The sequence below is a fragment of the Stenella coeruleoalba genome (assembly GCF_951394435.1).
Source record: "Stenella coeruleoalba genome assembly, chromosome: 11".
Lineage (NCBI taxonomy): Eukaryota > Metazoa > Chordata > Mammalia > Artiodactyla > Delphinidae > Stenella > Stenella coeruleoalba.
The window spans coordinates 69577234-69604792 of NC_137157.1; the positions used below are offsets into that span (position 1 = coordinate 69577234).

Genomic DNA, 27559 nt, shown 5'->3' on the forward strand with positions numbered 1-27559 from the left:
TCACTCCTACAATAACTCCACCTACACCTCATGGATACCTTAAGTCTCCTATATTTCCTAGCAATCCAGGAACCCCATTCTTATTGTGCTTCCAGCCTAAATTAGTGTTTGAAATACTTTATGAAAACCACTAACTTTCCCTCCTGGCAATTCTGATACATCGTCTAAGGCAACCCAAAGCCTGAGTTAATTCCAAAATCTGTGATTTTTTTCACTGATACAGTTGGGTTGCCATATCCTAGAGAAATTACACAAGCCTACAGATTGGTCCCCCTTTGGATACATGGTCTCTGACTTCCACCGTGCCTTCAACTCCACTAGTAATATTTTTATTTATCATTAGTGAGCTCCATCTCCCATTCATGCCAGTAAGTATTCTATATGTTGATAATTCTCCCCAAGTCCTTTAACCTAGCACCAAACTTTTCACTCTCAATGAGTTGCCTTACATACTGAAAAATACAGCAATCTTTAGGCATGAACTACCTCAACTGCCAGCCCACACCCGTCTCCCCCAATTTGCCTTCATCTGCCCACCCCTAATTTTGTCCTTCCTTTCTTGGTATATAACTCTCTCCTCCCCACCATTAAAAGTTAGACCTTCTTAAATTGGAAGATTGGGATTAACATATACACACTACTATGTATAAAACAGATAACTAGTAAGAACCTACTGTATAGCACAGGGAACTCCACTCAAACTCTGTAATGACCTATAATGGAAAAGAGTGGATATATGTATAACTGATTCTCTTTGCTGTACAGCAGAAGCTAACACAACATTGTAAATCAACTATACTCCAATAAAAGTTAGTTAAAATAACAAAACTATCTGTCAGGATGCCACACCACAGCTACCTAAAAAAAAAAAAAGTTAGCCCTTCTATCAATGGTGTTCATCCTCGTCCTCATTCACCTGCTTCATCAGTTATCCCTTTTCTGTCTTGTATCTTCAACCTCTCTTTCCCTGCATCCTATAAATATGCTCAAATTACTGATCAGCTAAAAAAGGTTTTAGGTGATCTCCCTTTAGCCAGTGTCCTTCTCCAGCTAACAACACTGCCTACTTTCCATCCCAGTTAAGTATTTTTAAAAAAGTTATCCACCCAGGCTGAATCTAGCCCCTTCACATGTCATTCATCCTGACACTGCCAAACCCAAGAGGTATTTTAATCTTTATATCACTGAAATACTCAGTTGTATTAGACATCGGTGACCCATAATATCGTTTTAAAAAGCTTTATTTTCCACCACTCCCGTAAAAGTGTTCCCTAGGGTTCTGACCTTAGTCCACTGCTCTTGTCTAACTATACCTTGGACAACCTCAATTTTGAATGCAGCTCCTCCCTTGAAACCATTCCTCCTATACTGCCAATCTCAGATAATGGTATTATTACACACACAGTAAACAAACAAAAAATCCAGATATTCCCCTTTTTTTCTTTTATTTAATAAATTTATTTATTTTATTTATTGATTTTTGGCTGCATTGGGTCTTCATTGCTGTGCGTGGGCTTTCTCTAGTTGCAGCGAGCGGCGACTACTCTTTGTTGCGGTGCGCGGGCTTCTCGTTGCGGTGGCTTCTCTTGTTGCGGAGCATGGGCTCTAGGCGCACGGGCTTCAGTAGTTGTGGCACGCGGGCTTCAGTAGTTGTGGCCCTCAGGCTCTAGAGCGTAGGCTCAGTAGTTGTGGCGCACGGGCTTAGTTGCTCCACGTCATGTGGGATCTTCCCGGACCAGGGATCGAACCTGTGTCCCCTGATCCAGGTTCTCATCGCTGTCGTTGTCTTCCGTGTCTGAGTGGATCACAACGCGGCCTTTCCACTTCTTTACCATCGTGGTCCCCCGGCTCCCATGCCGGACACCGCCCGGACTCCAGATATTCCCCTCTTCTTTATTCCCACATCCAACAACCACATCTTGCTGATTTTTCACTTCCTAAGCATTTATCAAATTTAACCCTTTTCCTCCACCCCTAACTCCCTTTCTCCAATTAAGATATTCATGGTTTCTTATTCTATCTCTAGTGCCATCTTTATTTTTTTTTAATTTATTTATTTTTGGCTGCGTTGGGTCTCTGATGCTGTGTGCAGGCTTTCTCTAGTTGCGGTGAGCAGCAGCTACTCTTCACTATGGTGTGTGGGCTTCTCATTGCGTGGCTTCTCTTGTTTCAGGGCACGGGCTCTAGGCGCCCGGGCTTCAAGAGTTGTGGCTCGCGGGCTCTGGAGCACAGGCTCAGCAGTTGTGGCGCACGAGCTTAGTTGCTCTGTGGCATGTGAGATCTTCCTGGACCAGGGCTCGAACCCGTGTCCCCTGCATTGGCAGGCGGATTCTTAACCACTGCGCCACCAGGGAAGCCCTAGTGCCATCTTTAAAAGTCATCCCCTACAATGAAGACAAGCTACAACCTGACTGCGTTACTGGAGCCCCCCCCCTTTCTACCAAGCTAAAATTTTTCAGTAGTTCCCCGCAGTTAACAGAATAAAACCCAGACTTCTTAGTTATAGTTTAATCCACAGTTCCCCAGCTCTTACATAATCACCCATTAATAGCTCTACACATCATGCTTTACACAGCTTTGCTCATGCTCTTCCCTTTGCAGGAATACGGTCCCTGTTACTCTTTTTCTGATTAACTCTTACTTTTCCTTCAGGTTCTGTTCAAATTATCCACCCCTACCAGAAACTTTTAATAAAACCTCAGTACAGGATAAGTGCTTATTTGTCTTCAGCACTTGATGAAACTTCAGCACATATTATATTATGCTATGTACTTGTGCATCTATTTCACTACCTAGACTGTAAGTCAGTGATACAAACACAGTGGCCTACACATAGTAAACACTCAATAAACATTTGTACCCCTGAACTAAATAGAAAAAGATGGGGCTTCCCTGGTGGTGCAGTGTTTGGGAGTCTGGCTGCCAATGCGGGGGACATGGGTTCGAGCCCTGGTCTGGGGGGATCCCACATGCCACAGAGCGGCTAGGCCCGTGAGCCACAACTACTGAGCCTGCACGTTTGGAGCCTGTGCTCCGCAACGGGAGAGGCTGCGAAAGTGAGAGGCCGGAGCACCGCGATTAAGAGTGGCCCCCGCTTGCCGCAACTGGAGAAAGCCCTCACACGGAAACGAAGACCCAACACAGCCATAAATAAATTAATTAACTAATTTTAGAAAAAAAGAAAAAAAGATATTATACAGTATTTTTCTCCATCAAACAGATTATCACCTAAGAAGATAAAATAGCTATAATAAAATTAAAAATTAAATCTACTCTTTTAAAAAAACCAATACGTATGAAATACTTAACTAAATCAAAATTTTCCATATGTGAATGCAGGAAAAAAATACAGTATTTAAAAATAAAGTATACTGACCACTTGGTGACACTCTTGTTCCATATTTTTAGATATTATTTAGTACTTTAAATAAATTCCATCCTAAGGTTTATTATAAGACCTCTTAAGTACAGGGGGAAAAGTGACTGCTAAAAATAACCTCATTCTATCTAAATCAATAAAGTATGACATGCTCCTTGAATACAAAATGAAAAAAATCCTAACATATTCTGAATTTCATCTACAAGTGTGTTTTGAACAAATAGGTAATATAATCACTGAGTAAATACAGAACCAAGATTAGTAGGCAATGATATACTTGAAATGTACCAGGCATGTGGCTCTATTAAATAAGAAAGTGAGGGAGGGGATATGGGGACATATGTATACATATAGCTGATTCACCTTGTTGTACAGAAGAAACTAACACAACATTGTAAAGTAATTATACTCCAATAAAGATATTAAAAAAAAAGAAGAAAGTGACAAGCCGGGGGTGGGGGTTGTTGCATGAGGATGATAGAAAACTTGATACATTCTCTTTTCCTCTGTTAACTGTTATTTCATCCAGTTGCTTCCAGTGATTCCACAGTCCCATTAATAAAACATATTTGAATATAAACCACTAATACACACACACACACACACACACACACACACACGCTAGATTTATAAAGTACGTAATGTGCTACAATATGAAACACATAAAACAGAACGTTCCACTGCCAGTAACAGACCTGTGGAAGATGGTGTGAAAGCAAGGCACCCCAGCAGCAGCCAGTGATGGCAATCCGCAAAAGGAAGGTGCTGGGGAGTATGAGAAGAAAGACCGACAGGGTCAGAGGATTAACTATGTACAGGAATGTAAGCAAATATATTGAGGGTGCTGGTTTCAGGTCTGAGATCAGATTTTACTCTATTTACAAGCTAATGAGTTAGACCGTTACTGTTTCATGGATGCCTGCAGAAGACACAAGACTCTTGGGTCAGAGACAAAGTACTTAATACATCAGCATAGCAAACAACATAAGCACTGGCACATTTGTGTCAGTTTCCCCAGGTCCCAAGTCCCACAGGGATGATATGATATGAGCCCAGATGGATGCACATGTCATGGGTTTGGTTCATAACTGAGGAACACTGAACTTGGGGAACCCAAGTAAAAAACCACTATTTTTACCCCAAGCAATAAGCAAGACTGCTCTTTGACACAGAGAGTGATATTACCTTATCCTTCAAGAGTGCTTGCTCACTACACACTCAGCTCTGAGAAATAATATGGATAAAAAGTGATCAGGGCCTTGCACTCCTGGTGTAACTTGGCCAGATGTGTAGCAGTGCAAGAGACCCATGGAGGACTGTCTCTACCAACAAATGGAAGCCAGGTTTCTCACTGATGAAGAAGCAGGGTAAAATATGGAAAAGATACTGCCATGAACTCATATATGTAAATACTGTATAAAAATAAATACAGACGTAAAGGTGTGTGTGTGTGTGTGTGTGTGTGTGTGTGTGTGTGTGTGTGTGCACGTGCATACATGCACGCACCTAGTGTCCAGATCTTGGTTATAAAAAACCACTCTCCACTAAAGAGAACCTGTGTTCCTTAGAGAAATTGCTGATTTTAGGGTCAGGGCAGGGAAAGTATAAAAAGGACCATGAACATCTTTCAGCAGAAATAATCAAAAAATGAGGTGGATAAGTCAAAACAACACAGGTGATCTTAATTTGGCAATAAATTCTTACATGACACAAAAACATTAGCAACAAAAGGAAAAATAGATACATTAGATTTTATCAAATTTAAAAATTTTGTACATCAAAAGTGGACTTATCCAGGGCTTCTCTGGTGGCGCAGTGGTTGAGAGTCCGCCTGCCGATGCAGGGGACATGGGTTCGTACCCCAGTCCGGGAAGATCCCACATGCCGTGGAGCGGCTAGGCCCGTGAGGCATGGCCGTTGAGCCTGTGCGTCCGCAGCTCCGCAACAGTGAGAGGCCCGCATACCGCAAAAAAAAAAAAAAAAAAAAAAAAAAAAGTTTTGGAAATAGTGGAGATGGTTGTACAACACTGTAAATGTAATTAATGCCAGTGAATTGTATAACTGAAAATGGTTACAATGGCATATTTTATGTCATATATATTCTACCACAACAAAATATTTTTTAAAAAAAAACACAGAAGTTACTTTGAAGGGATTCACACTGGCCAAATTTGGGCATCAAAATAATAGTGGCAACAGATTATACCACAAAGAACAAAGTTTTGTTTGTTTTTTAAAGGGGCTGGTGGAGAGAAGAGAAAGCTCTTCTCACAACAGAATGCCTGCATAATAAATATAGAAAGAAGCACCTAATTACAGAATCACCCATTTAAAAGCATCTCATTAATAATTAATTCAGGCAAGAAACATCAATGGATGCTAAAACTAGGGGGTGAAAGTGGGATGAAGAATGGCAATAATCACATACTTTCAAAGTATCTCCCCACAAACACTAACTTTAAGGGAGAAGGCTAACTTCACAGTGAAGAAACTTCACAGGCCCCATCTTAATCAAGTGATAAAAGACAACAATACTAATAAGGGGACAAATCAACAGCATGTGCAACCTAACAGGATGCAATACAAAGAAGACAGCATCACTTCAGAAACTGCATCAGAAAAAAATGCATAACCTGGATCTAATCACGAAGAAACAATAGAAAAACCCAAATTGAGAAACATTCTATAAAATGTCTGTCCTGTATTCACTTTGCCAAAAACAGCCATAAAAATCAAGGAAAGACTGAGAAACTGTTCCAGATTAAGGAAGTCTACAAAAACATGACCCATGAGGTCAGATAGATCTTTTTGCTATAAAGTGCATTACTGGGGCAGTGTTGGAGACATTAATGGGGTCTCTGGTGAAGGATTACAGGAATTCTTTGAATTATTCTTGCAACTTTTTTAAATTTTAAAAACTGTTTCAAATAAAATATTTTAAATGTTCTAATATTTCCTTCCCACAATAAGGAATTATTATGTATACCCCACTGACAAAAACAAAAACACTGACTAGCATGGTTCTCCTAATTGCTCAGAACATTATTCTCTTACAAAAATACACAACTACTCTCTTTGTCTGGTTTACAATGCAGTAATTTTTCCCCCTAGAACAACAGTTATTTTCCACTCACAAAGTCTTTTAGGTAGAAGCTCCAGAAAGATGCCAGCCAGCAAAAGCTATAGTTTTTGTGATAGTGTAAAATGTGAAATGTTACTGAAGACATCCAGACATCAAGTGAAGGTACAGGAAGGTGCTGAAGTAGAAGCACTTTCTACTCCACTATGCTGTTTTATTTTTCTTCATAAAAATTATGTTTTTTTTTATCTGTTACTATCTATAATCTATAGTAAAATGTAGGCCTCGTGAAAGTAGGAGCTTATTGTCTCCAGAGGCTAGAAGAGTACCTGACATAGTAAACACTATGTAAGTGTTTGGTAAACACTTACCAAATGAATGAATATACCATATAGAATTAACTCTATACCCTGAAAAGTTAACATTTATTAAATGATTACTATGCGACAGGCATGGTAAAATATGCATTGTATGTGTAAAATCACTTAATCCTTTATTAAAGTTGAAGTATAGTTGATTTACAATATTGTGTTAGTTTCAGCTGTGCAGCATAGTGATTCAGTATTTTTGCAGTTTATATTCCATTACAGGTTACTTCAAGATAATGGGTATAATTCCCTATGCTATATAGTATTGGGCTGGCCAAAAAGTGCCTTCTGTTTTTAAGTAAAAATAAAAGACACATTTTTCATTTTCACCAAGAACTTTATTGAACAACGTATTCACCTTTTTGTTTCATTACCTTCCGCCATTTTTCAGGCAACTTCATAATTCCATCTTCCCAACACTTTTTATCTTTTTGAGCAAAGAACTGTTCCAGGTGCCTTTTACAGTCTTCCAGGGAACTGAAATTTTGTCCATTAAGAGAATTTTGTAAAGACCAAAATAAATGGAAATCTGAAGGTGCAACGACTGGTGAATATGGCAGATGAATCAGAACTTCCCAGCCAAACTGTAAGTTTTTGCTTGGTCATTAAAGAAACATGCGTTCTTGTGTTATCCTGATGGAAGGTTATGCATTTTCTGTTGACTAATTCCAGATGCTTTTTGTCAAGTGTTGCTTTCAGTTGGTCTAACTGGGAGTAGTACTTGTTGGAATTAATCGTTTGGTTTTCCAGAAGGAGCTCATAATCCCACCATATACACAACATCACCTTCTTTGATGAAGACCGGCCTTTGGTGTGGTTGGTGGTGGTTCATTTCACTTGCCCCACGATCTCTTGCTCCACATTGTTGTACAGTATCCACTTTTCATTGCCCGACACAATTTGTTTTAAAAACAGAACGTTTTCATTACGTTTAAGTAGAGAATCGCATGTGGAAATATGGTCAAGGAGGTTTTCTTCGTTTTGCTTATGTGGAACCCAAATATCAAAGTGATTAACATAGCCAAGCTGGTGCAATTGATTTTAAATGCTTGATTTGGATATTTTGAGTATGTCGGCTATCTCCCATGTGGTATAATGTTGATTGTTCTCAATTAATGTCTCAATTTGATCGCTATCAACTTCAAATGGTCTACCCGCGAGTGGAGCATCGTCCAGCGAGAAATCTCAAACACGAAACTTCCCAAACCACTTTTGACATGTTCAATCAGCCACAGCACCTTCTCCATATACTGCATAAATCTTTTTTGCGTTTCAGTTGCGTTTTCACCTTTCTTGAAATAATAAAGCATAATATGCCAAAAATGTTGCTTTTTTTCTTCCATCTTCAGTATTAAAATGGCTACATAAAAATTCACCAATTTTGATGTCTTTTTTTTTTTAATGCACGCTGATATGACAGCGGTCACATACAATCTAACAAAATTGTTTCAAATGAAGTTAAAGACAACTAAGTTCTACTAGAGCCATCTTACGGAAAAAAACCGAACAAACCTTTTGGCCAACCCAGTATATAGTTGTTTTTTATCTGTTTTATACTGATACACAGTAGTTTGTATCTGTTAATCCCATACCTCTAATTTGTCCCTTCCACCTTCCCTCTCCCTTTAGGTAACCAGTTTGTTTTCTATAACAGTGAATCTGTTTCTGTTTTGTATATACATTCCTTTGTATTATTTGTTAGTTACCACATTTAAGTGATACAGCACTTGTCTTTCTCTGACTTATTTCACCTAGCATAATATTCTCTAGGTCCATCCATGTTGCTGCAAATGGCAGTATTTCATTCTTTTTTTTATAGTTCAGTAATATTCTATTGTGTGTATATATATATATATATATATATATATATACCATGTCTTCTTAATTCATTCGTCTGTTGATGGGCACTTGGGTTGCTTCCATGTCCCGGCTATTATAAATAGTGCTTCTATGAACACTGAAATGCATGTATATATCCAGAAAAAATTCAAGAAGAAAATATCTTATTTTAATGCTCATGGTACAGATAAGAAAACTGATCAACTAATGATCAATGAATTTCAAACAGTAGAGTAAGAATACAGGCAACATTCTCTGATCACAGAATAACTAGAATATACTATGTCAGAATCAGTATAAAATTGCTACATATCTGAATCAGTGGGATACAGTTACAATGCTTAAAGGAAATTTCAAAACTTTACTTATGTTAATAAATAAGAAAAACACTTCACAAGGGTAAGAATGGCCATCAACAAAAACATCTACAAACAATAAATGCGGAGAGGATGTGGAGAAAAGGGAATCTTCCTACACTGCTGGCAGGAATGTAAACTGGTATAGCCACTATGGAGAACAGTATGGAAGTTCCTTAAAAAACTAAAAATAGAACTACCATATGACTCAGCAATCCCACTCCTGGGCATATACACAGAGAAAACCATAACTCGAAAAGATACATGCACTCCAATGTTCACTGCAGCACTATTTACAATAGCCAGGACATGGAAGCAACCTAAATGTCCATCAACAGAGGAATGGGTAAAGAAGATATAGTACATATACATACAATGGAATATTACTCAGCCATAAAAAAGAACAAAATAATGCCATCTGCAGCAACATGGATGAACCTAGAGACTGTCATACTGAGTGAAGTAAGTCAGACACAGAAAGACAAATATCATATTTGTGGAATCTAAATCTTATATGTGGAGTCTAAAAAAAGGGTACAAATAAACTTATTTACAAAACAGAAGTAAAGTCACGGATGTAGAAAACAAACTTATGGTTACCAGTGGATGGGGGGTGGGGTTAAACTGGGAGGTTGGGATTGACATTTACAATACTATATATAAAACAGATAAATAATAACCTGCTGTTATAGCACAGGGAACTCTGTTCAATACTCTGTAATGGCCTATATGGGGAAAGAATCTGAAAAAAAAAAAAGAGTGGATATATGTATAATTGATTCACTTTGCTGTACACCTGAAACTAACACAACATTGTAAATCAATTATACTCCAATAAAAATTTTAAAAATATAAAATAAAAACTGCTTCACCAATGAGAAATAAAAAAGAAAAACAGGGCTTCCCTGGTGGCGCAGTGGTTGAGAGTCCGCCTGCCGATGCAGGGGACACGGGTTCATGCCCCAGTCCGGGAAGATCCCACATGCAGCTCAGCGGCTGGGCCTGTGAGCCATGGCCACTGAGCCTGCGCGTCCGGAGCCTGTGCTCTGCAACGGGAGAGGCCACAACAGTGAGAGGCCCGCGTACCGCAAAAAAAAAAGAAAAGAAAAAAAAGAAAAACAAATTAAACTTGAATTAAAATATTAGATTTTTAAAATGAAAGCATAAGTGTTTTAGGCTTTTAGAAAGCAAACTGGAAACATCTATTAAAATTTAAAATATATATGCCCTTTGACCCAGAAGCTCCACTTTTGGCAATCTATCCCATAGAAACCAAAGTACTGTTTCTTAAAGATATTATGTACTCAGATTTATTGCAGCACTGTTTTGTATTGGAAACAGCGTGAATATTCATCAATAGGTGAACAACTAAATTATTTGGTATAGCCACAAAATGGAACATTACTTGGCCACTAAAAACATTCAAATTAAAGGTAAACCAAATAACTCGGAGGGATTTTCATAAGCCTCTGAAGGAGAAAAGCAACTTAGAGAAAAGTGTGTGTAACATGATCTCATTAACAAAAATCAAATACCCCAAATGCCTATGAATATGGAGAAAAGTAGAATATACACCAAGCTGTTAATATAGCTGTTAAGACTGAGGAGTCACATATATGATTTTATTTCATTTATGTAAAATTATACACAGGCACAGGGAAAAAAATGCTAAAAAAGACAAAAAGAAAAAAGATAAAAACAGAAACTCTTATTTTAAACAATGAAAAACAACAGAATTAAAATAATCCAAGAGCTGTTTCAAAAAACAAAAGAGCTGTTTATTTAGGGAGAAATATAAACCATTAGCTAATCTAACCAAAAGCTGTGTTTTTTTTTTTTAATTTTGCTTTTCATATTCAGGTCTCTATTATATCAGATTATTTATGTTGACATGCCAGGCTTCCAATTTCACATTTTTTTCCCCCAAGTGGATAGCAGTTTGTCCCAGTACTATTTATTAAAAAGTTCATTCTTTCCCCATTTGACTTTTAATACTACTAATATCCTAAATTCCTGGACATATCTAGGTTTGCTTCCAGATTCCCTATTCTATTTCACTGTTTACATTACTACAGCTTTAATAAGTTTTGATATATGGCATATTCAGTCTTCACATGTTTTTCAATATCTAGGTTTGCTTCCAGATTCCCTATTCTATTTCACTGTTTACATTACTACAGCTTTAATAAATTTTGATATACGGCATATTCAGTCTTCACATGTTTTTCAATATCTAGGTTTGCTTCCAGATTCCCTATTCTGTTTCACTGTTTACATTACTACAGCTTTAATAAGTTTTGATATATGGCATATTCAGTCTTCACACGTTTTTCAATACTATTTTTGCTATTTGGCCCCTCACTCTTCATATTAATTTTAGAATCAGTTTGCCAACTTCTATGCAAAAAAAAAAAAAAAAATCCTGGAATTTAGACTGGAACCACATTGAATTCACACCTGAATCTGAAGAGAAATGACATATTTGTGATACTGTCTCTTCATAGCCAAGGATGCTGTGCTGCTCCTTTTACTCAGGACTTTAAAATGTTCCTTAGAAATGACTTGTAATTTCATCCAAATAGGTCTCACACACTTCAATTAAATTTATTCTTATTACTCCTTATAGTTTTCATACTATAGTATTTTTGTAATTAATTAATTAATTTATATATATATATATAGGCTGCATTGGGTCTTCGTTGCTGCGCATGAGTTTTCTGTAGTTGCAGCGAGCCAGGGCTACTCTTCGTTGAGGTGCGTGGACTTCTCATTGCGGTGGCTTCTCTTGTTGCAGAGCACAGGCTCTAGGCGTGCGGGCTTCAGTAGTTGTGGCATGCAGGCTCAGTAGTTGTGGTTTGCGGGCTCTAGAGCACAGGCTCAGTAGTTGTGGCGCATGGGCTTAGCTGCTCCGTGGCATGTGGGATCTTCCTGGACCAGGGCTTAAACCTGTATCCCCTGCATTGGCAGGCAGATTCTAAACCACTGCGCCACCAGGGAAGTCCCTGCTATAGTATTTTTAAATTACGTTGTCTAATTTATGCTGCTGATAGTTGATTTTATTATACTGAACTTTGCTAATATCCTAGTAGTTCTATAGTTTATAGACTCCTTTGGATTTTCTGCATAGATAATTATACAATCTGTAAATAGTTTTGTTTCTTTCATTCTAACCCTTAACCTTCATTTTTCTTGTCTTACTGAAGGTGTTGAGACCACCATTACCATAATGAATAGAAGCAGTGAAAACAGGCATTATTGCTTTGTTCTGGTTTTAAGGAGAATGCTTCTAACTTTACCATTCAGTATAGCAAATGCCTATCAAACAAAGGAAATTCTCTTCTATTCCTAGCTGGCTGACAGTTTTTATAGTTACTGAGTGTTACATTTTATCAAAGTATTTTTCAGCATCTATTATCTCTGTTGCTTCTTTTGAGAGAGGCAGTCTGCCATGAGTTCTGAACGTCCTTGTACATGCCTGCCATACATACCAAACTGAAAGACCTAACCATCCAGTGATACTGAAGAGTTTCTGTAACTGGTCAAGAGACAGTTCAACAGGTCAGGGTGATCACAGCATAATTACCATGTGACTGCTTACTCCCTGGGAAAGGACTGGCTTGCTTCCTGATTGCAACAAAAGGTACCTATCACTTAACTCTGGGCTCCTTAGCTGCAATGCATAGCCACCATCTCTGCCAATCACATCACCCTGTGGGACCTGGGGGCAGGAAACCAATACTGCCATGCTGATGCCCCTTCTGTCTGCTGTGCTATGAGTAATTAACTGCCCTTATCCACTGAATCCAGCTGTCTACTTCTGGCACCTATGGAGCTGTGGCAGTTACTCCTTGCCATTCTCCATGAGTTTGGGGTTCTTGTCTGACAGTCTATAAGAGATCTTTAAAAGGCTGCTTTTACAACTTCCAACACTACCAAAGTGAAATCATTTAAAAAAACAACTATCAACCTGGTTAAAAATGTCCATCTTTTTTTTAACTATTCTATCAAATGCCTCTATTAAGTAACCAAAGCTAACAATGATCGAGGTCCTTCGAAAATGCATTTTCCCAACAGAACTTAATTGATCAAGATAAAGCAACTGAGAGATGCTTTTTAATAGGAGACAATTTGTAATGACTCAAATGTTTTCAAGAAGGATACTCCTGGAAAAAATGCCTTATTTTCTAATTAAGCAAATACATACCTTATAATCCACATGACTCATTAAGAATAATTAAATAATTAGAGAAGAATATAACAAGAGTTTAAATATTTTTAAATATATATTTTTACTGTCAATTACAAAATACCAAGAGATACAGAACGCTAGCTATTAGTGCCATTAATATATTACACAGTCACAAAAAGAATATAATGGTAGTTGCTTTCAAATTTTTAAATCCTATTAAATATTTCATTGATGTGCCTTGAGGTTAGATTTCAATAGCAGACATCTCAGTGAGGCAAATATCAAAGTAATTATGTTATTTTTATCTTTTTACCTGTATTCAGGCTGTCGGCTTGCAGAATGATCATCTCTTGTCCACCGATAGCCAGAGTCATCCTATAACAGAAAAACGTTACTTAGATATTCATTTACATTATTTTGGTCAGGGAGGGTATATATGTATCTAACAGAATTACTGGAAACTAGTCTCTAAGACCAAAATAATATGAGGGCAAAGACACCTTTCTAAATTTCTCTGAGCTTCAAAGGCATAAAAAAGTAAAAAGGATACCGCAAGCCATCCATTTCAACAACTAATTTGGTAGACTGAGAACCTGTGGTACCATTTATCTCTATTAAAATACGTAAAGTATTTCTTTGGTAGGCCCAAACAGCCTTATTACCAAAAGCACATGCCAATATTCACAACATAGAAAGTCTGTTCGAGAACAAAGGTTCAATTTAAATTTAGCCAAGCACACATTTCTCAACCTTTCATTTTATTCTTCCTCTGTCAAGTTTGCTCAGCAATTTTCATATTCAAGCCCAATGAAGAACTTGTCACTTTTCCACTCTTCTTGTTCAAGTTTCCTTTTCTCAACCTACCTCCCATTAAAAACCACAACTGGAAACAATATAATAAGAAATCAACACTTACTGATAAGCTATATTAGAACAAGATGTGGCACTAAGTTTAAAATTAATCAAAGAAAGCACACTTTGTCCTCTAAAACAAATTTGGAAAAGATACATATAAAAGAACCACATGGTAATCCATACTCAATTACTTTAAAATTATACAAAGAACAATGTACAATCAGCCATCCATACCCACTGGTTCTGCATCGGCTCAAAAATACTGGGGAAGAGGGAATTCTAGAAAGTTCCAAAAAGCAAAACTTAAATTTGCTGCATGCCAGCCACTATTTACATAGCACTATGTTGTATTAGGTATTATAAATAATCTAGAGACGATTTAAAGTATATGGAAGATATGCATAGGTTATATGCAAATACTATGCCATTTTATATAAGGGACTTGAGCAACCTCAGGTTTTGGTATCCTGGTGGGTCCTGGAACCAATCCCCTGATATCGAGGGACAACTGTAACATGTGCATTACCTACAATCAGAAACACTGATTCACCTAAAATAAATACTATCTTCATCCTCCTCTTTAGCATCATGTACTCTATTCTTACAGAAGTAAAATGTATTTATCATTTTCCTTCCCGACATTAAACTATTAACAAACAAAAGAAAAAACTCAATAGCTATAATAGAATATTGGATCAAGTAAGCAGTTTGTTTTATACTAACTGAACCCTAGGTAAGAATTAGCATCATGAGAATCCTAAGGCTCTCAAGTGGGCCTGCTTGTTTGTTTGAAGAAAATTTAAAGAGAAAATGTGTCAAGTATGAATAAACACAATTTGTAACAACAATAGTAAAAAATATTATCGAGGCACTATTATGCTGCAAGGTTTTAGAAAAAAATCTTGTCCATACGGCTTCAAATGCAAATTGGTCCAATGAATCCAAAATTCCCTGTCTATACTAAATGGCCACAGGGTTTTCCTAAGGGATAACAACTGTTTATGCAAAGGCCAAACTGTTTCTCCTTGAGACTACCTGGAAGAATGGTTCTGGTGGCAAAATCCAGTATTTCTAAAACAGAGATAACACATAGTATTTACTTTTCAATACCAAACCCTTCTTCCTAAAGGAACAGCATGACATTTAAAATTGAACAAAATAAAAATCAATTCTATTGAGAAGTAAGGAAGCTGTAACACCCCAAACTTAAAAACAAACACAAGAAAATATTGAATAGTCTCACTGCCACTTTAGAATTGTCAAGGGTCACGATGATGTGGTAGTAAAAGAACTAAACTCCCATACATACTTATCTTGGGTAAATCACCTTAGTTCCATTTCCTCAGGTGTAAAGTAAGGAAACTAATTCCAATGGCTACTGTGAGGTCAAATTTATCATAAGCAATGTCTGAATATGTACTGTTAATTACAACATTATATAGAAGGGAAGGAGAAAATGTAGGAAAATGGTTTAGCAAAGGAATGTTATAAACATGCAAGCTAGGTCAAAGGAAGTGCATCAAGGAATAGTTTAATCAAGTTCAATAACAGGTTATTGCAACATTAAATATATACTTCTAGATTACTAAAGATGATCAAGAGAAAAAACATAATAATAATAGCAATAATGGCTAACACTTTAAAAGTGCTTATTATAGGAAAGGCAATGTTTTGAGGGCTTTCTAATCTGAGTTAGGAAGTAGACTTTAATAATAACAAAAATGAGACTGAGTCTCAACAACCTTAACCCAACCTTACCCACAGCATTTCATCATGATAGAAATAAAGTAACTGTAAGTGGGCACATCTAGTAAAAGATAACTACCTGGTTATCACTTATTGAATACAAAAGCAATAGATAAGATTACCTTTATCTGGTTCTGCAAATCCTTGCCAATTTAGGGGATAAAAAAGCAGGCTAGTTGGAATTAATGTAATTTAGATAGAGCTATCCAGAGGGCTTACCCACTTTGTCCAGCACCCCAAGATTCTTGACTACCAGTTCCCATTTGACAGCTCCAGCAGGCAAGTCAACAGAGCATCAAGCAGGAAGTGTTTATTCAACTGCCTTCATGGCCAGTCCCATAAATTCCAAAAATTACATGATTTTTTAAACTTATAAAAAATAACAATTAGTACATGGGGGAAATTTACATACTCCTCTGTGAGGTGGACCACTTCTTCGATCATGAGAAAAACTGCGGCCCTCGTCATATTCTCGGTAACCAACATGACTGTAATATCTACTGTAGCTTCCTTCACCAGGTCTGTCTAGCAGTGGTGGTTTCTTTGGCACAATATTAACTACTCTACGGTAGCCATCCTAAAACAGACAAAAAGAAATATATAAAAATCACTAACTTCTCTATTTGGTTTTGGAAAGGTTTTTAAAAAAGCACAGGAGTTCTTATCCTTAATCAAATAGAGTAAATGTATAAACAAACAAAAATGCATTAATGAAATAACATGAATATAACTAATAGTAAGGTCTTCACATGAATTAAAGGAAATAAAACTGTTCAATGAAGAAAGCCAGGTGTTTAAAGTAACATGCAGCAATGCAAAAAACCAATCATAAGTAAAAGAAAAAGTACAATATTATTGTTTTAATAAAAAATAAACTACAAAAGTGAGAATGTTACAGTAGCTCTAATCCCTAACTGTCTAGGAATTTTATAAGTAAAACCATTTAAGATAGCACACATCTTTGGTCTACTGTGTTTGAAGTACTGTTCAGAAGAAATATAAGATTTTTACACATATCCAACAGCAAACAGGGAGGTAATACTGAGCTAGAAAGAGCTAGAGAAAACATTTTGCCATTTCTCCAGCAGCACTAGAGAGAGGAGAGACTTTGACATCACGAGTTTTGAAGCAAAATAAAACTCATTATAAAATTTGAACTAATTTTCAAAGTAATACCTTAATGTTTTAAAGTTTTAGCAGCTGAATGGATTCTTAGTGGGAGTTGGGAAACTGGACAGAGGGAGAACACCTGTCTTAGACAAGAAGCTGCTGTAAAATAACTAAACAAAAATGATTATCAACAAGAAGAACTGGAGAGCTACAGAACATGTATCTGTAAACAATCTGGTCTTAAGCAATCTTGCTATGTTTATCAATATCAGATGAGGTATATGTGAAAGAAACTGGCAAGCTATCTAAGTATACGATATGATCAATATCAGTTAACTAATTTGACAAAATGAAAAACCAAAATATAATGCCCAATGTTCGGGGCTGGTTATTTTACCACCTTAAGTCTCAGTTTCATTATCTGCAAAATTAATATTAGTACCTAACTCATGGAGTTGTAAGGTTTAAATAAAAACCAAATTGTAAAACATTTAGCATAGCAGGACACACTAAGTGCTCAAAAAATGTTTGCTATTTTGATTACTATTTTTGCAAGTCTAAGTGAAACACTAAACTCCTCAAAGTGTCTATTTCCTTACATTACTTCTTAGCATTAATAACTACAACTATTCAGATATAAATAATTACATCCAATTCAAATTTCCCGATGGGTAGGAAATTTGTCAATGTGCTAGGAAAAAATAAAATCAATAGTTCATATCTATTTGACAGTTAAAATGACCCACCTAATTTTTTTCCATGGGGATACAACTTGGTTTCCTTCTTTAGTATGTTAGACATTAGACTGTAATATATATTCTGTATGATTACATAAAATATAGTACACAAATGAATTTATTGACTCTTTCTTCTAAACACTATCTTTCACAGAGATTTCAATTAAATCTAAACAAATACTGAGTTTCTTAAAAAAAATTGGCATTAAGCCAAAATTAACATTACAATTTATAGCATTTTCTATTTCAAAATTTATTATACATAAAATTAGAATCATTGATATCTCCAGTTTCAAGAAACCATAAAATTCCACTCCACAATACCCTTGTTTGTACATGCTTTGGTGAAGGGATGGCGGGGTGAGCATATACACCTAAATGCTTCTATTAATAGACAGCTTATTACTTTACCAAGCAGCCTGTTTCTGTGTTCAACTCCCCCAAATTACTACAAAGTTATTTCAGGATTTTAAAATGTATATGGTAAAACTTTCAAAGAAGTAAAACTCAAGTCACATTTAGTTATATATTTAACAAATTGTTTCTACAAAATAATACAAATGAAAATAATCATTCCAAACTTGTTAATCAGCAAAAGAAAAAGTCTCCTAATGACAGTTCTTACATCTAGCAATGAAGATGAAACTGGCATTTTCTTTATGTTTTGCGAAAGTCTTCAAATGTAAGTAACATTATACCATCTCTGCTCTGTAGGCATCTAATCTTAAAGAAAATTCCCTCATTCTATGAAAAGATTTAAGGAAACGAAGATGACTGTAGGAGTCTGTGACAAAGCAAGACTGTATTTTCAGAGAGTTCACAGCTCATCCAGATAAAGCATTCAAGAATTTTTTTCTTTCCGATAAAATCCATGATGAGAGGCAAAGATTTCAGAATTTCTCTTTCAAAAGCTTATATTATTAAGAAAGTTCAAACAGTATTTTATATTACTTACAAAGCCAGATCTTAATGGAAATACCACCACTGTTTGAAATTCTTGTACAAATCTTACATTAAGCTATAAATATGTAATTTTCCTTCCTAAATGCTAATGGAAGTACACAAGGCTTCAGATACTAATGTTTGGAACCTCCTTTTTAGAAATGTTTTGGAAAACAATGGCACCATAATACATAAACCAGAAATAAAAATTATGACTTATGAAGAATATGTTATAGAGGGTTTTTAAGGACAACAGGATCATTTTCAATTAATTAAAAAATAAACTCAATGGAATAGAAACATTTCTATTATTTAAAATGCAGATGGATCCATCGGATTTGCTTCTCCAAAGTTAGTGTTAATGGTATGATCAGTCAGACCAAAAATAAAAAGTATATGTAGTTCATTAAAAAAAAACAATAAATTTGAAAACCCATTTTACCTAATCATTTATCCACTCTGGCAGGACGTAGAAAGCAAAAACATGTATATAAACTTAACCATTTTTTTGAAAAGTTATAGTTCTATGTTTTTTACACTTTTGTAATTGTCATTACCTTAGAGACGAGACAATTCCTACCACAAGGCTGTCTGCATTTCTGAAATATGTACTATTCACAGTTTGCTCGTGCTAATAGAAATCTGATCAGATTAAGATACATATCAAATTAGTTTTGCAATTTTGAAATCTGAAATGGTGATTGTGTCTTGTTGCAAAACAACGAATTATTTCTTCATTTTCTATAAATTCCAATTTAATATAACTACCTGTTATGAAAAACACTTTCATTTTAGTTAAGTAAAAGCACCAAGTTTGATGTTTTCTTTGATTCAATATATAAATTACATCAAATTTCCCATACTAATGTGTAGTCTCATTACTAACTGGGTACAGATTATGAGGATTACATTTCTTTAAAAACATTTATTTTCCATTGTCCTTAAAATATATTTTGCACCCATTTTAACACAAAAACATTTTATTTAAAATAAAAATTTTAATATATAAGCACCCCCTTAAGCATCTTTATCTTTTAGGAACACATACTGAAATATTTTCATTTGAAATAAGGCTTTTTGGATTTACTTCAAAATAATCTAAGAGGGAGGAAAGTGGTGAAGGCATAGACAAAACAACATTGACCATGAGTTGATAATTACCATTTGAATGATTTGTCCTGGGAGTTCATTACATCATTTTGTTTACTTTCATATACTTAACTTTCACCCTTATAAAAAGTCAAAAACAACTAAAACATTAACCTACCAACAAAGTAACTAAGTACAATGGTACATGTAACTATTCAATGCCATTATTTCCTGACACAATCAACTTAGTATGAATGCAAGTTTCATGGGCACAGAAACTTTGGTCTTATTCACTGCTCTATTCCCAGCACCTGGAACAGTACTTGGCACACAGCAAGCATCACATACATAATATATATTCCACTTTGCTATCTCAATTTTACGCTCCTGTTGGCATCACATGCTTTTTACTAGAAAAGTACCACACCTAACTAAAAAATTTGATTACCCACCAGGCTGGTGGACTTCTGCTTTCAAAAGCCTGAGGTTTCCTCACTCTGATCCTTCATGTTTTATGACATGTCTCTGTATTGTAGCACTTATTGGTTTAATTCACTCACTGAATTTTCAATGAAATATTGATTTTTCTGGGTCATTTCAATGGCTTTCGGGAATAATGGGTCAAATATCTGAAACTGGAACTGCCCCAGAAAATTAGGATAGGACTTCCCTGGTGCAGTGGTTAAGAATCAGCCTGCCAATGCAGGGGGCACAGGTTCAAGCCCTGGTCCGGGAAGATCCCACATGTCGCGGAGCAACTAAGCCCGTGCGCCACAACTACTGAGCCTGCGCTCTAGAGTCTGCGAGCCACAACTACTGAGCCCACATGCCACAACTACTGAAGCCCGCGTGCCTAGAGCCCGTGCTCCACAAGAGAAGCCACCACAATCAGAAGGCTGTGCACCACAACGAAGAGTAGCCCCCACTCGCCACAACTAGAGAAAGCCCACGCATAGCAACGAAGACCCAATGCAGCCAAAAATAAATGAAATAAGATAATTTAAAAAAAAAAAAGAAAATTAGGACATATTACAGAATGTAGCCAAGAATTGGTCATATCTCTCTGGAAATAGTGACAACAAAAATAAAGTTAAGTTCATGCAATTCTGCCAGCCAAAAAAATTAAACACCTCCTAGGGCAGCTCTACACAAACGAACATCAGCAAATGAACACTTAAGATTTTGTATTTCACGTATGTAATTTTCACATTTCAAGTAAACTGTAAAAAAAAAACATTGCACTTTAGGTAACGATATGCATGTTTAGGTAGGTAATGTAAAGTGTACTGTTGTCCACAGTTTACTTTGAAATGCATCCCCAAAATCTGATGGATTAAGTGTATGCATAAAGGACAGACAGATGGATAAAGACATGATAAAACAAGTTCAGTTAAATGTTAACAGTTGAATCTAAATGATGAGTAAATGGATGTTCACTATAAAATTCAACTTTGCTGTAGGTTTGAAAACTTTCATAATAAAATACTGAAAAAAGGTTTATTTACATGGGTAAATTTACAGGAACACTGACTAGGTAAAACAGTAGAATGCGGGGCATAAAAAGAATTAAATTATGCATGTGCACACTTTTAATAAAAGTGTTTCATGAAATAAGAGTGGGAAGAAAAGGAATATTTCCACATTAATATACTTTAAGCAACAGTATCTGGAATATGTATATAACTGAATTGCTAAATGAAGTAGACTTGATTATTTATTTCAAGTTGGATTAAAAACAGATGTCTGATTTTATCTTGGGTACATTTAAATATGAGAATATATGGAACAAATATATGTCCATATATTATCTATAAGACCTTAGAAATTAACAAACTCATGTTCTGAATTCACTAAAAACTTGATTTCTGATTGGCTAGAGTCTCCAGGAGGGAAATAACCAATGACAAGAAGAGGAGATACATTCAACTAACCCAAGGAAATAAATATTGTTATGTAATTACTTAATTATAAAACCTAATTATGTAACTCAAAACTAATTATATGTGACAGAAAAATTTTTTAAAGAAAAATTTTTTTTGGCCGCACAACACAGCTTGCGGGATCTTAGTTTCCCGACCAGGGTTTGAACCCGGGCCATGGCAGTGAACGCTCCAAGTCCTAACCACTGGACTGCCAGGGAACTCCCAAAAAATAAAATTTTTTAAAAATGTTGCTGCTCATCACTACCCTCAGGCTTTACAATTCTACTGCTACCAAGATTAGAAAATCTTTACTTAATATGCATTTGTTAAAGGAACAGAAGAAGGCAGGTAGAAGCAGATAGGACTGCTTCAGTCCCAGTTACATTACAGTGCCCCAAATATAAGCTGCTAGTGTTTTGATCCTAGTTTCCAAACTTTAAAAAGTTTGGAAAAAGTTTAAAAACATCTCTAAAAATATGAAAGAAGCCAATGGAAAATGGACATTTTATGTTGCAACTTCATTAAAATGTTCCATATTACCTATCTGTTCCCTATCAAGCTAACAAGGCGGACTTCCACAACTGGAAATTTACTGGTATCTAAAAGCCATTGTTACAAAACTTGAAAAAGGCTACAAAATCATATAACCAAGCTCACAGAAATTACAGATTAAAAAGTAAAAAGCATGGTTTTAAAAATAAAGACCTTACAAGGACTTCCCTGGTGGTCCAGTGGTTAAGACTCCACGCTCCCAACGCAGGGGGCCCAGGTTCAATCCCTCGTCAGGGAACTAAATCCTGTGTGCCGCAATTAAAGATCCCACATGCCGCAACTAAAGATGCCACAACTAAAGATCCTGCATGCTGCAACTTTATTTATCCTGGCACAGCCAAATAAGTAAATAAATATTTTTAAAAATAAAATTAAAAAATTAAAAGTAAAGGCCTTACAGACATCTAGAAGTTAAATGTAGATGTTGGGTGACAATCAATGTCCTCCCAACAAAGGAATGTGTATATTTACATGCAGATTCTGTGTAGTATACTTCTTTGAGCTTAAGTCTCCTATTTATCTACCCAAGTTTAAGACTAAATAAAAATTTATGTGAAGCACCTTAAAAGTAACTTATTATTGACACAGAAGTAACTTTTAAATGCTCTAAAGTGCTAAAATAATAATTGATATATTTGTCAAGTTGTACATTGAGGATAAGCTTTCCAATACTCAAATTAAGTGTAATTTAACATCAGCACCAAAATACATGTGTCCAATTGCCTTCCAGGTTTATCAAAGCTAGAAGCTCACAAAATAGTTGCTTTATAACTGAGGTCATACTAGTGTAGTAGGTACCTTCTAGAGTCCCTATTTGATGTCATACTTTATGTCATAGCAATAGTTTCTCAAACACATTTCTGATGTATCAGAACTGGAAATGAATGGGACAAAGGGAACAGTAAGAAAAAAAAAGAGAAATGCAGTAAAATTGTTTGTTGTTAGAGAACAGAACCCAAACATACAAAATAAAATAGAACATTAACTTTGTCTATCCCAGACACTAATGAGAGTGGGTTCTCACTTTATGAAGAACTAGCTAAAGTTTTACATTTAGAAAAATATATATATTCTGTCCTTTCAAACTTTTAGGTAAAGTTTTATTTAGGTATGACAGCCACATAAAAAAGTGTACAAACCGTAAATGTATTTCTGGATAAATTTTCACAAGGTAATCACACTGTGTAACTACCACCCAGATCAAGAAACTGAACACTCCCAGCATGGCAAAAGCCTTCCTGTGCTCTTTGTCTGTCTCCCAAAAGTAACCTCTTTCCTGGCTAGTTCTGCCTGTTTTGAAACTTTGTATAAAAGGCATCATACAGGACACACTCTTCTTTCTTCCAGTATTGCTGTTGCATATGGCAAGCAGTCCATTCTTTCTCATTGCTGTATAACTGCACAATTAATTTATCCATGCTGCTGGACACTTGGATTGTTGCCAGTTTGGAGTTCTTATGAATAATGCTGCTTGGGAACATTCTTGTACATATCAATGTCATACACCAATATACTTTTTAAAATAACATTAGATGATCTCTGCTTTGTAAACAAGTATTTTTAAACTTTTTATTATGTTTTTATTAGATCCACAGTCAGAATTACAACTTTAGTGATTTACATTTCTAGTTCCAGTGTCACTTAAACACTTTAACCCAAGAATTCTGTCGGTCCCTGAAATCAGATGTGAATAAAAAATTACTTTTTCACCTAAAAGTAGGCGACAAACAACACAACAGCAAAAGCAGCATCTGTGGCTTCACCACTAACAGAAATCACAGATATTTTTATGTTCATGTTATAGCTGTTGCAGATACCTCAAAGTATCATTTACACTCATCACTCCTTTGAAAACACAGCAATGAAATCCCCACCACTACTTCTTGTTTGATAGCTAATGACCTACTAAAAGAAGTATATATTACTATATCACAAATTTGGTTTCTAATAGTTTTATAATTATATTCAAATATAAGTGGTCTCCTTTAATTCTGTGTATTTTATTTTACAGTTTTAAAAATGCTATTCTAGGGCTTCCCTGGTGGCGCAGTGGTTGAGAGTCCGCCTGCCGATGCGGGGGACACAGGATCGTGCCCCGGTCTGGGAGGATCTCACATGCCGCGGAGCGGCTGGGCCCGTGAGCCATGGCCGCTGAGCCTGCGCGTCTGGAGCCTGTGCTCCGCAACGGGAGAGGCCACAACAGTGAGAGGTCCGCGTACCGGAAAAAAAAAAAGAAAAAGAAAAAATGCTATTCTAGGAAGAGATCCATAGGTTTCACAACACTGCTAAAGGGATCATGGCACAGAAAAGGTTAAGAACCTATGCTTTTTTAACTAAAATGTAGGTGTAACATAAAAAGCAAAGGGATAATTTTCCAAGAGCCATCAAAGGGGTATAACATATCGAAAGGAAAGGAAGGCTTTAAATTACTAACCATAATAAGACCAAGTTCACCAGAAAAAATGTAGTGTCTTGAGTCTTGTGGAGGGGGGATGTGGGAATACAAAAGGATTTATAAAGTAACAGAAGTTGATTGGTGGGGGGGCGGTTGGAGAGACCAATCTAACGGAATTAAAAGAAGAGAGACCAGAGGAATGAACTTGGACAAGTTCTGGGCACATTCCACGCTCCAGAAGGAGAAAAGCAGTCTGGGCTCCTCCCCATCTAGGAGAAACCTAGCAGCCAGAGAACTTAAGGAAGTGAGATTTACCTTTAGGCACTTACAGTTGAGTACATCTAGTCTGATTTTAAGGGCACCTGTGGTAAAAACATACCTCCCTATCTGCTTACCACTGATGAAAATTATGAAAATTGCCTCTGATTCACTTTTACACACACACAAAAGGTATAAAATGAAAACGTTTGGGTTTGTTTAAATTTTACTACAATATCCTCATTCATTGAGGACTTCCCTCACCTGTCATCTTTACCTCAACTGTCATCATCAGCAACTTCAGTGTTCAGCTACAATCTGACTTTCTTAACTCTGCATACAGGAATCACCTGATGAACTTTTAAACAACACTATTGTCCAGATCTTATCCACAGAGATTATGACTTAATTATCTAGGGACCATTCACTGGTATTTAAGAGCCCTCTAGGTAATGTACAGTGAGGACTGATAGCCCCTAATCTAGATTACTGATCCAAAATCTAACCTCAAAGTTTTGTTGACCTCAACTCCAATAACCTTCACCCACCCTCATTCCCACCACCATATACTGAACTTCAGTCACCCAGAACTGTTCCATCTTGGAAACTCTACATTCCAAAATACTGATTGCTTATCTTTCCACCATACCCTGGTTTTCAACCTCATTAAGCCTTTCCTGTCCCTCAACCCCTTACTTCTTTCAATCCATTGTCCCTCTCATAGCCTTATTCCCTTTCCTAATCAGCCCATTCCATATATCGCCTCAATAATTCTTCAATATCCTTATCTCCCTGGATCCACCATTCATTTTGGAATCTTAAATCAATACAACTTGCTTTCTCTACTCCCAACCTGGGCTACTTAGATAATAAAGTACACAATCCTGCAGATTGATGCCCCTATAAAATTTAAGGTACATAAGCTTACAGCCCCTCAGCAACAGTCTTTTTAAACATCTCTAGTCAGCAGATACCTACAATGGCTTCAATGGCCTCAAGTCTCCCTCTATCTCCTCCACTTTCAATAGATGATCTTGCCACCACTTACTTGAGAGAAAAATAAAGGCTGTTAGCTATGAGCTCTCTCAAATCCATTCTCACACAGACAATGATAGAGAGGGCCCTACTTATTGGTCTTTATGACACTGATAAACTGATTATTCCCATCTTAAAACTCACTCCTCCCCCAGCATATTTAAGCCAGCTTCCTTGATAAGCAATAACCTCTGGGCAGGTCCCTCAACTTCCAGTTTTAACAGCTCTTTAAGCCAACTCCCACTGCAGTGTGTTCTATCATATAACACAGCATGCACACATAATGCAGAATGGTGTCTTAAAAGTTTTATGTCATAACTTTCCCCATGATTTTATCATGAGTATTTCCCATTGTTCTCTGAAATTATATTTCTGTATATAAATCTCTGTCTACATTTTAAGGCTTCTAAAACACTCTACTACATTCTAGAAATGTACCATTAACACTCAGAATTGTTTTGAAGATTAGGAAGTTGATATATACCTCACTTATAGTAAGTAGGTACTAGTTAAATAGATGGTTACAATAAATTTCCATTTAAAGTAAGTCATCCCCTCTCTAAATTACCTTATTTTATAATTTGGAGCCATGTAAAAGTGTTACATTAAAAAAAAAATCTAATTAGAAAAGAAAAAAAAAAGGCAAACCCCCAAAATCAAAAACAAAGTACGGCTTCCCTGGTGGGGCAGTGGTTAAGAATCGGCCTGCCAATGCAGGGGACACGGGTTCGATCCCTGGCCCAGGAAGATCGCACATGTCGCAGAGCAACTAAGCCCATGCACCACAACTACTGAGCCTGCACTCTAGAGCCCATGAGCCACTTGAGCCCAGGTGCCACAACTACTGAAGCCTGCGTGCCTAGAGCCCGTGCTCTGCAACAAGAGAAGCCACGACAACGAGAAGCCCGCACAACTCAACGAAGAGTAGCCCCTGCTCACTGCAACTAGAGAAAGCCCGCACACAGCAATGAAGACCCAATACAGCCAAAAATAAAAACAAATAAATAAATTAATTTAAAAAAAAAAAGGTAAAACAAACCCAACTATATATTCAGTTAATGGCATAACCACACAGAAAATTCTTTTAAGTATCCCAAATTTCTAATGGGATATATTTATGGGAGAGTAAGGGACCCAAAAAAATAATTTTTAAAAAATTCATCCCTTTTCCCATCCCTGTGTTAGTCCTACACCTTGTTTATCTATCACTTGTTTGCTCTAGGTAAACTACAAAATAATTCTATCAAGCTGAAAAAATTTTTAAATTGAGATTTTGATTAGAAACATCAAGACTATTAATTAACCTGGAAAGAAATGACATTTTATAATAATTAAGTCTGCCCCTTCTGAAATATGGACGGCCTCTTCATTTTTTCCAACTTAATTCATTTTAGATCAACCCCAAGCTAAGCTGTAACCTAGGCCAAATGACAACCATGAAGATGATATCACTCATTTAAGTGGGTTGTAGGATTTACTTACAAAATATACAAAAAATAACTAACATATAAACTAATATTTGTGCCCTTTGATAGTGTATAATGAATCCATAATATACCCATATACCATCACCATGAGCCCAATCCCTTGGTGCTTAGAATGGGCCTAAGCAAAAGTTTAATAAGATTGACAGCTTCTTGACCTTACCCAAACCCTCCCTTGGGTCTCTATAGAGGATTCTGAGGAGAGAAAGAGAGCATACATACAT

General features: G+C 36.3%; 1 protein-coding gene across 9 annotated transcripts in view; it reads right to left on the reverse strand.

Moving 5' to 3' along the window:
- PPHLN1 (periphilin 1) overlaps positions 1–27559 on the reverse strand; it is a 142974-nt gene that overhangs the window by 100719 nt on the left and 14696 nt on the right. For 5 of the 9 annotated variants that reach the window (XM_079938491.1, XM_079938486.1, XM_079938483.1 and 2 more), the window contains 2 exons: positions 16224–16388; positions 13524–13585 (listed from right to left, as the gene is read on the reverse strand). In XM_079938491.1, coding sequence (XP_079794617.1) covers positions 13524–13585; positions 16224–16388 — 227 coding nt within the window. The remainder of the gene's footprint in view (positions 1–13523; positions 13586–16223; positions 16389–27559) is intronic. The other 4 variants (XM_079938488.1, XM_079938487.1, XM_079938489.1 and 1 more) reach the window with 1 other exon arrangement.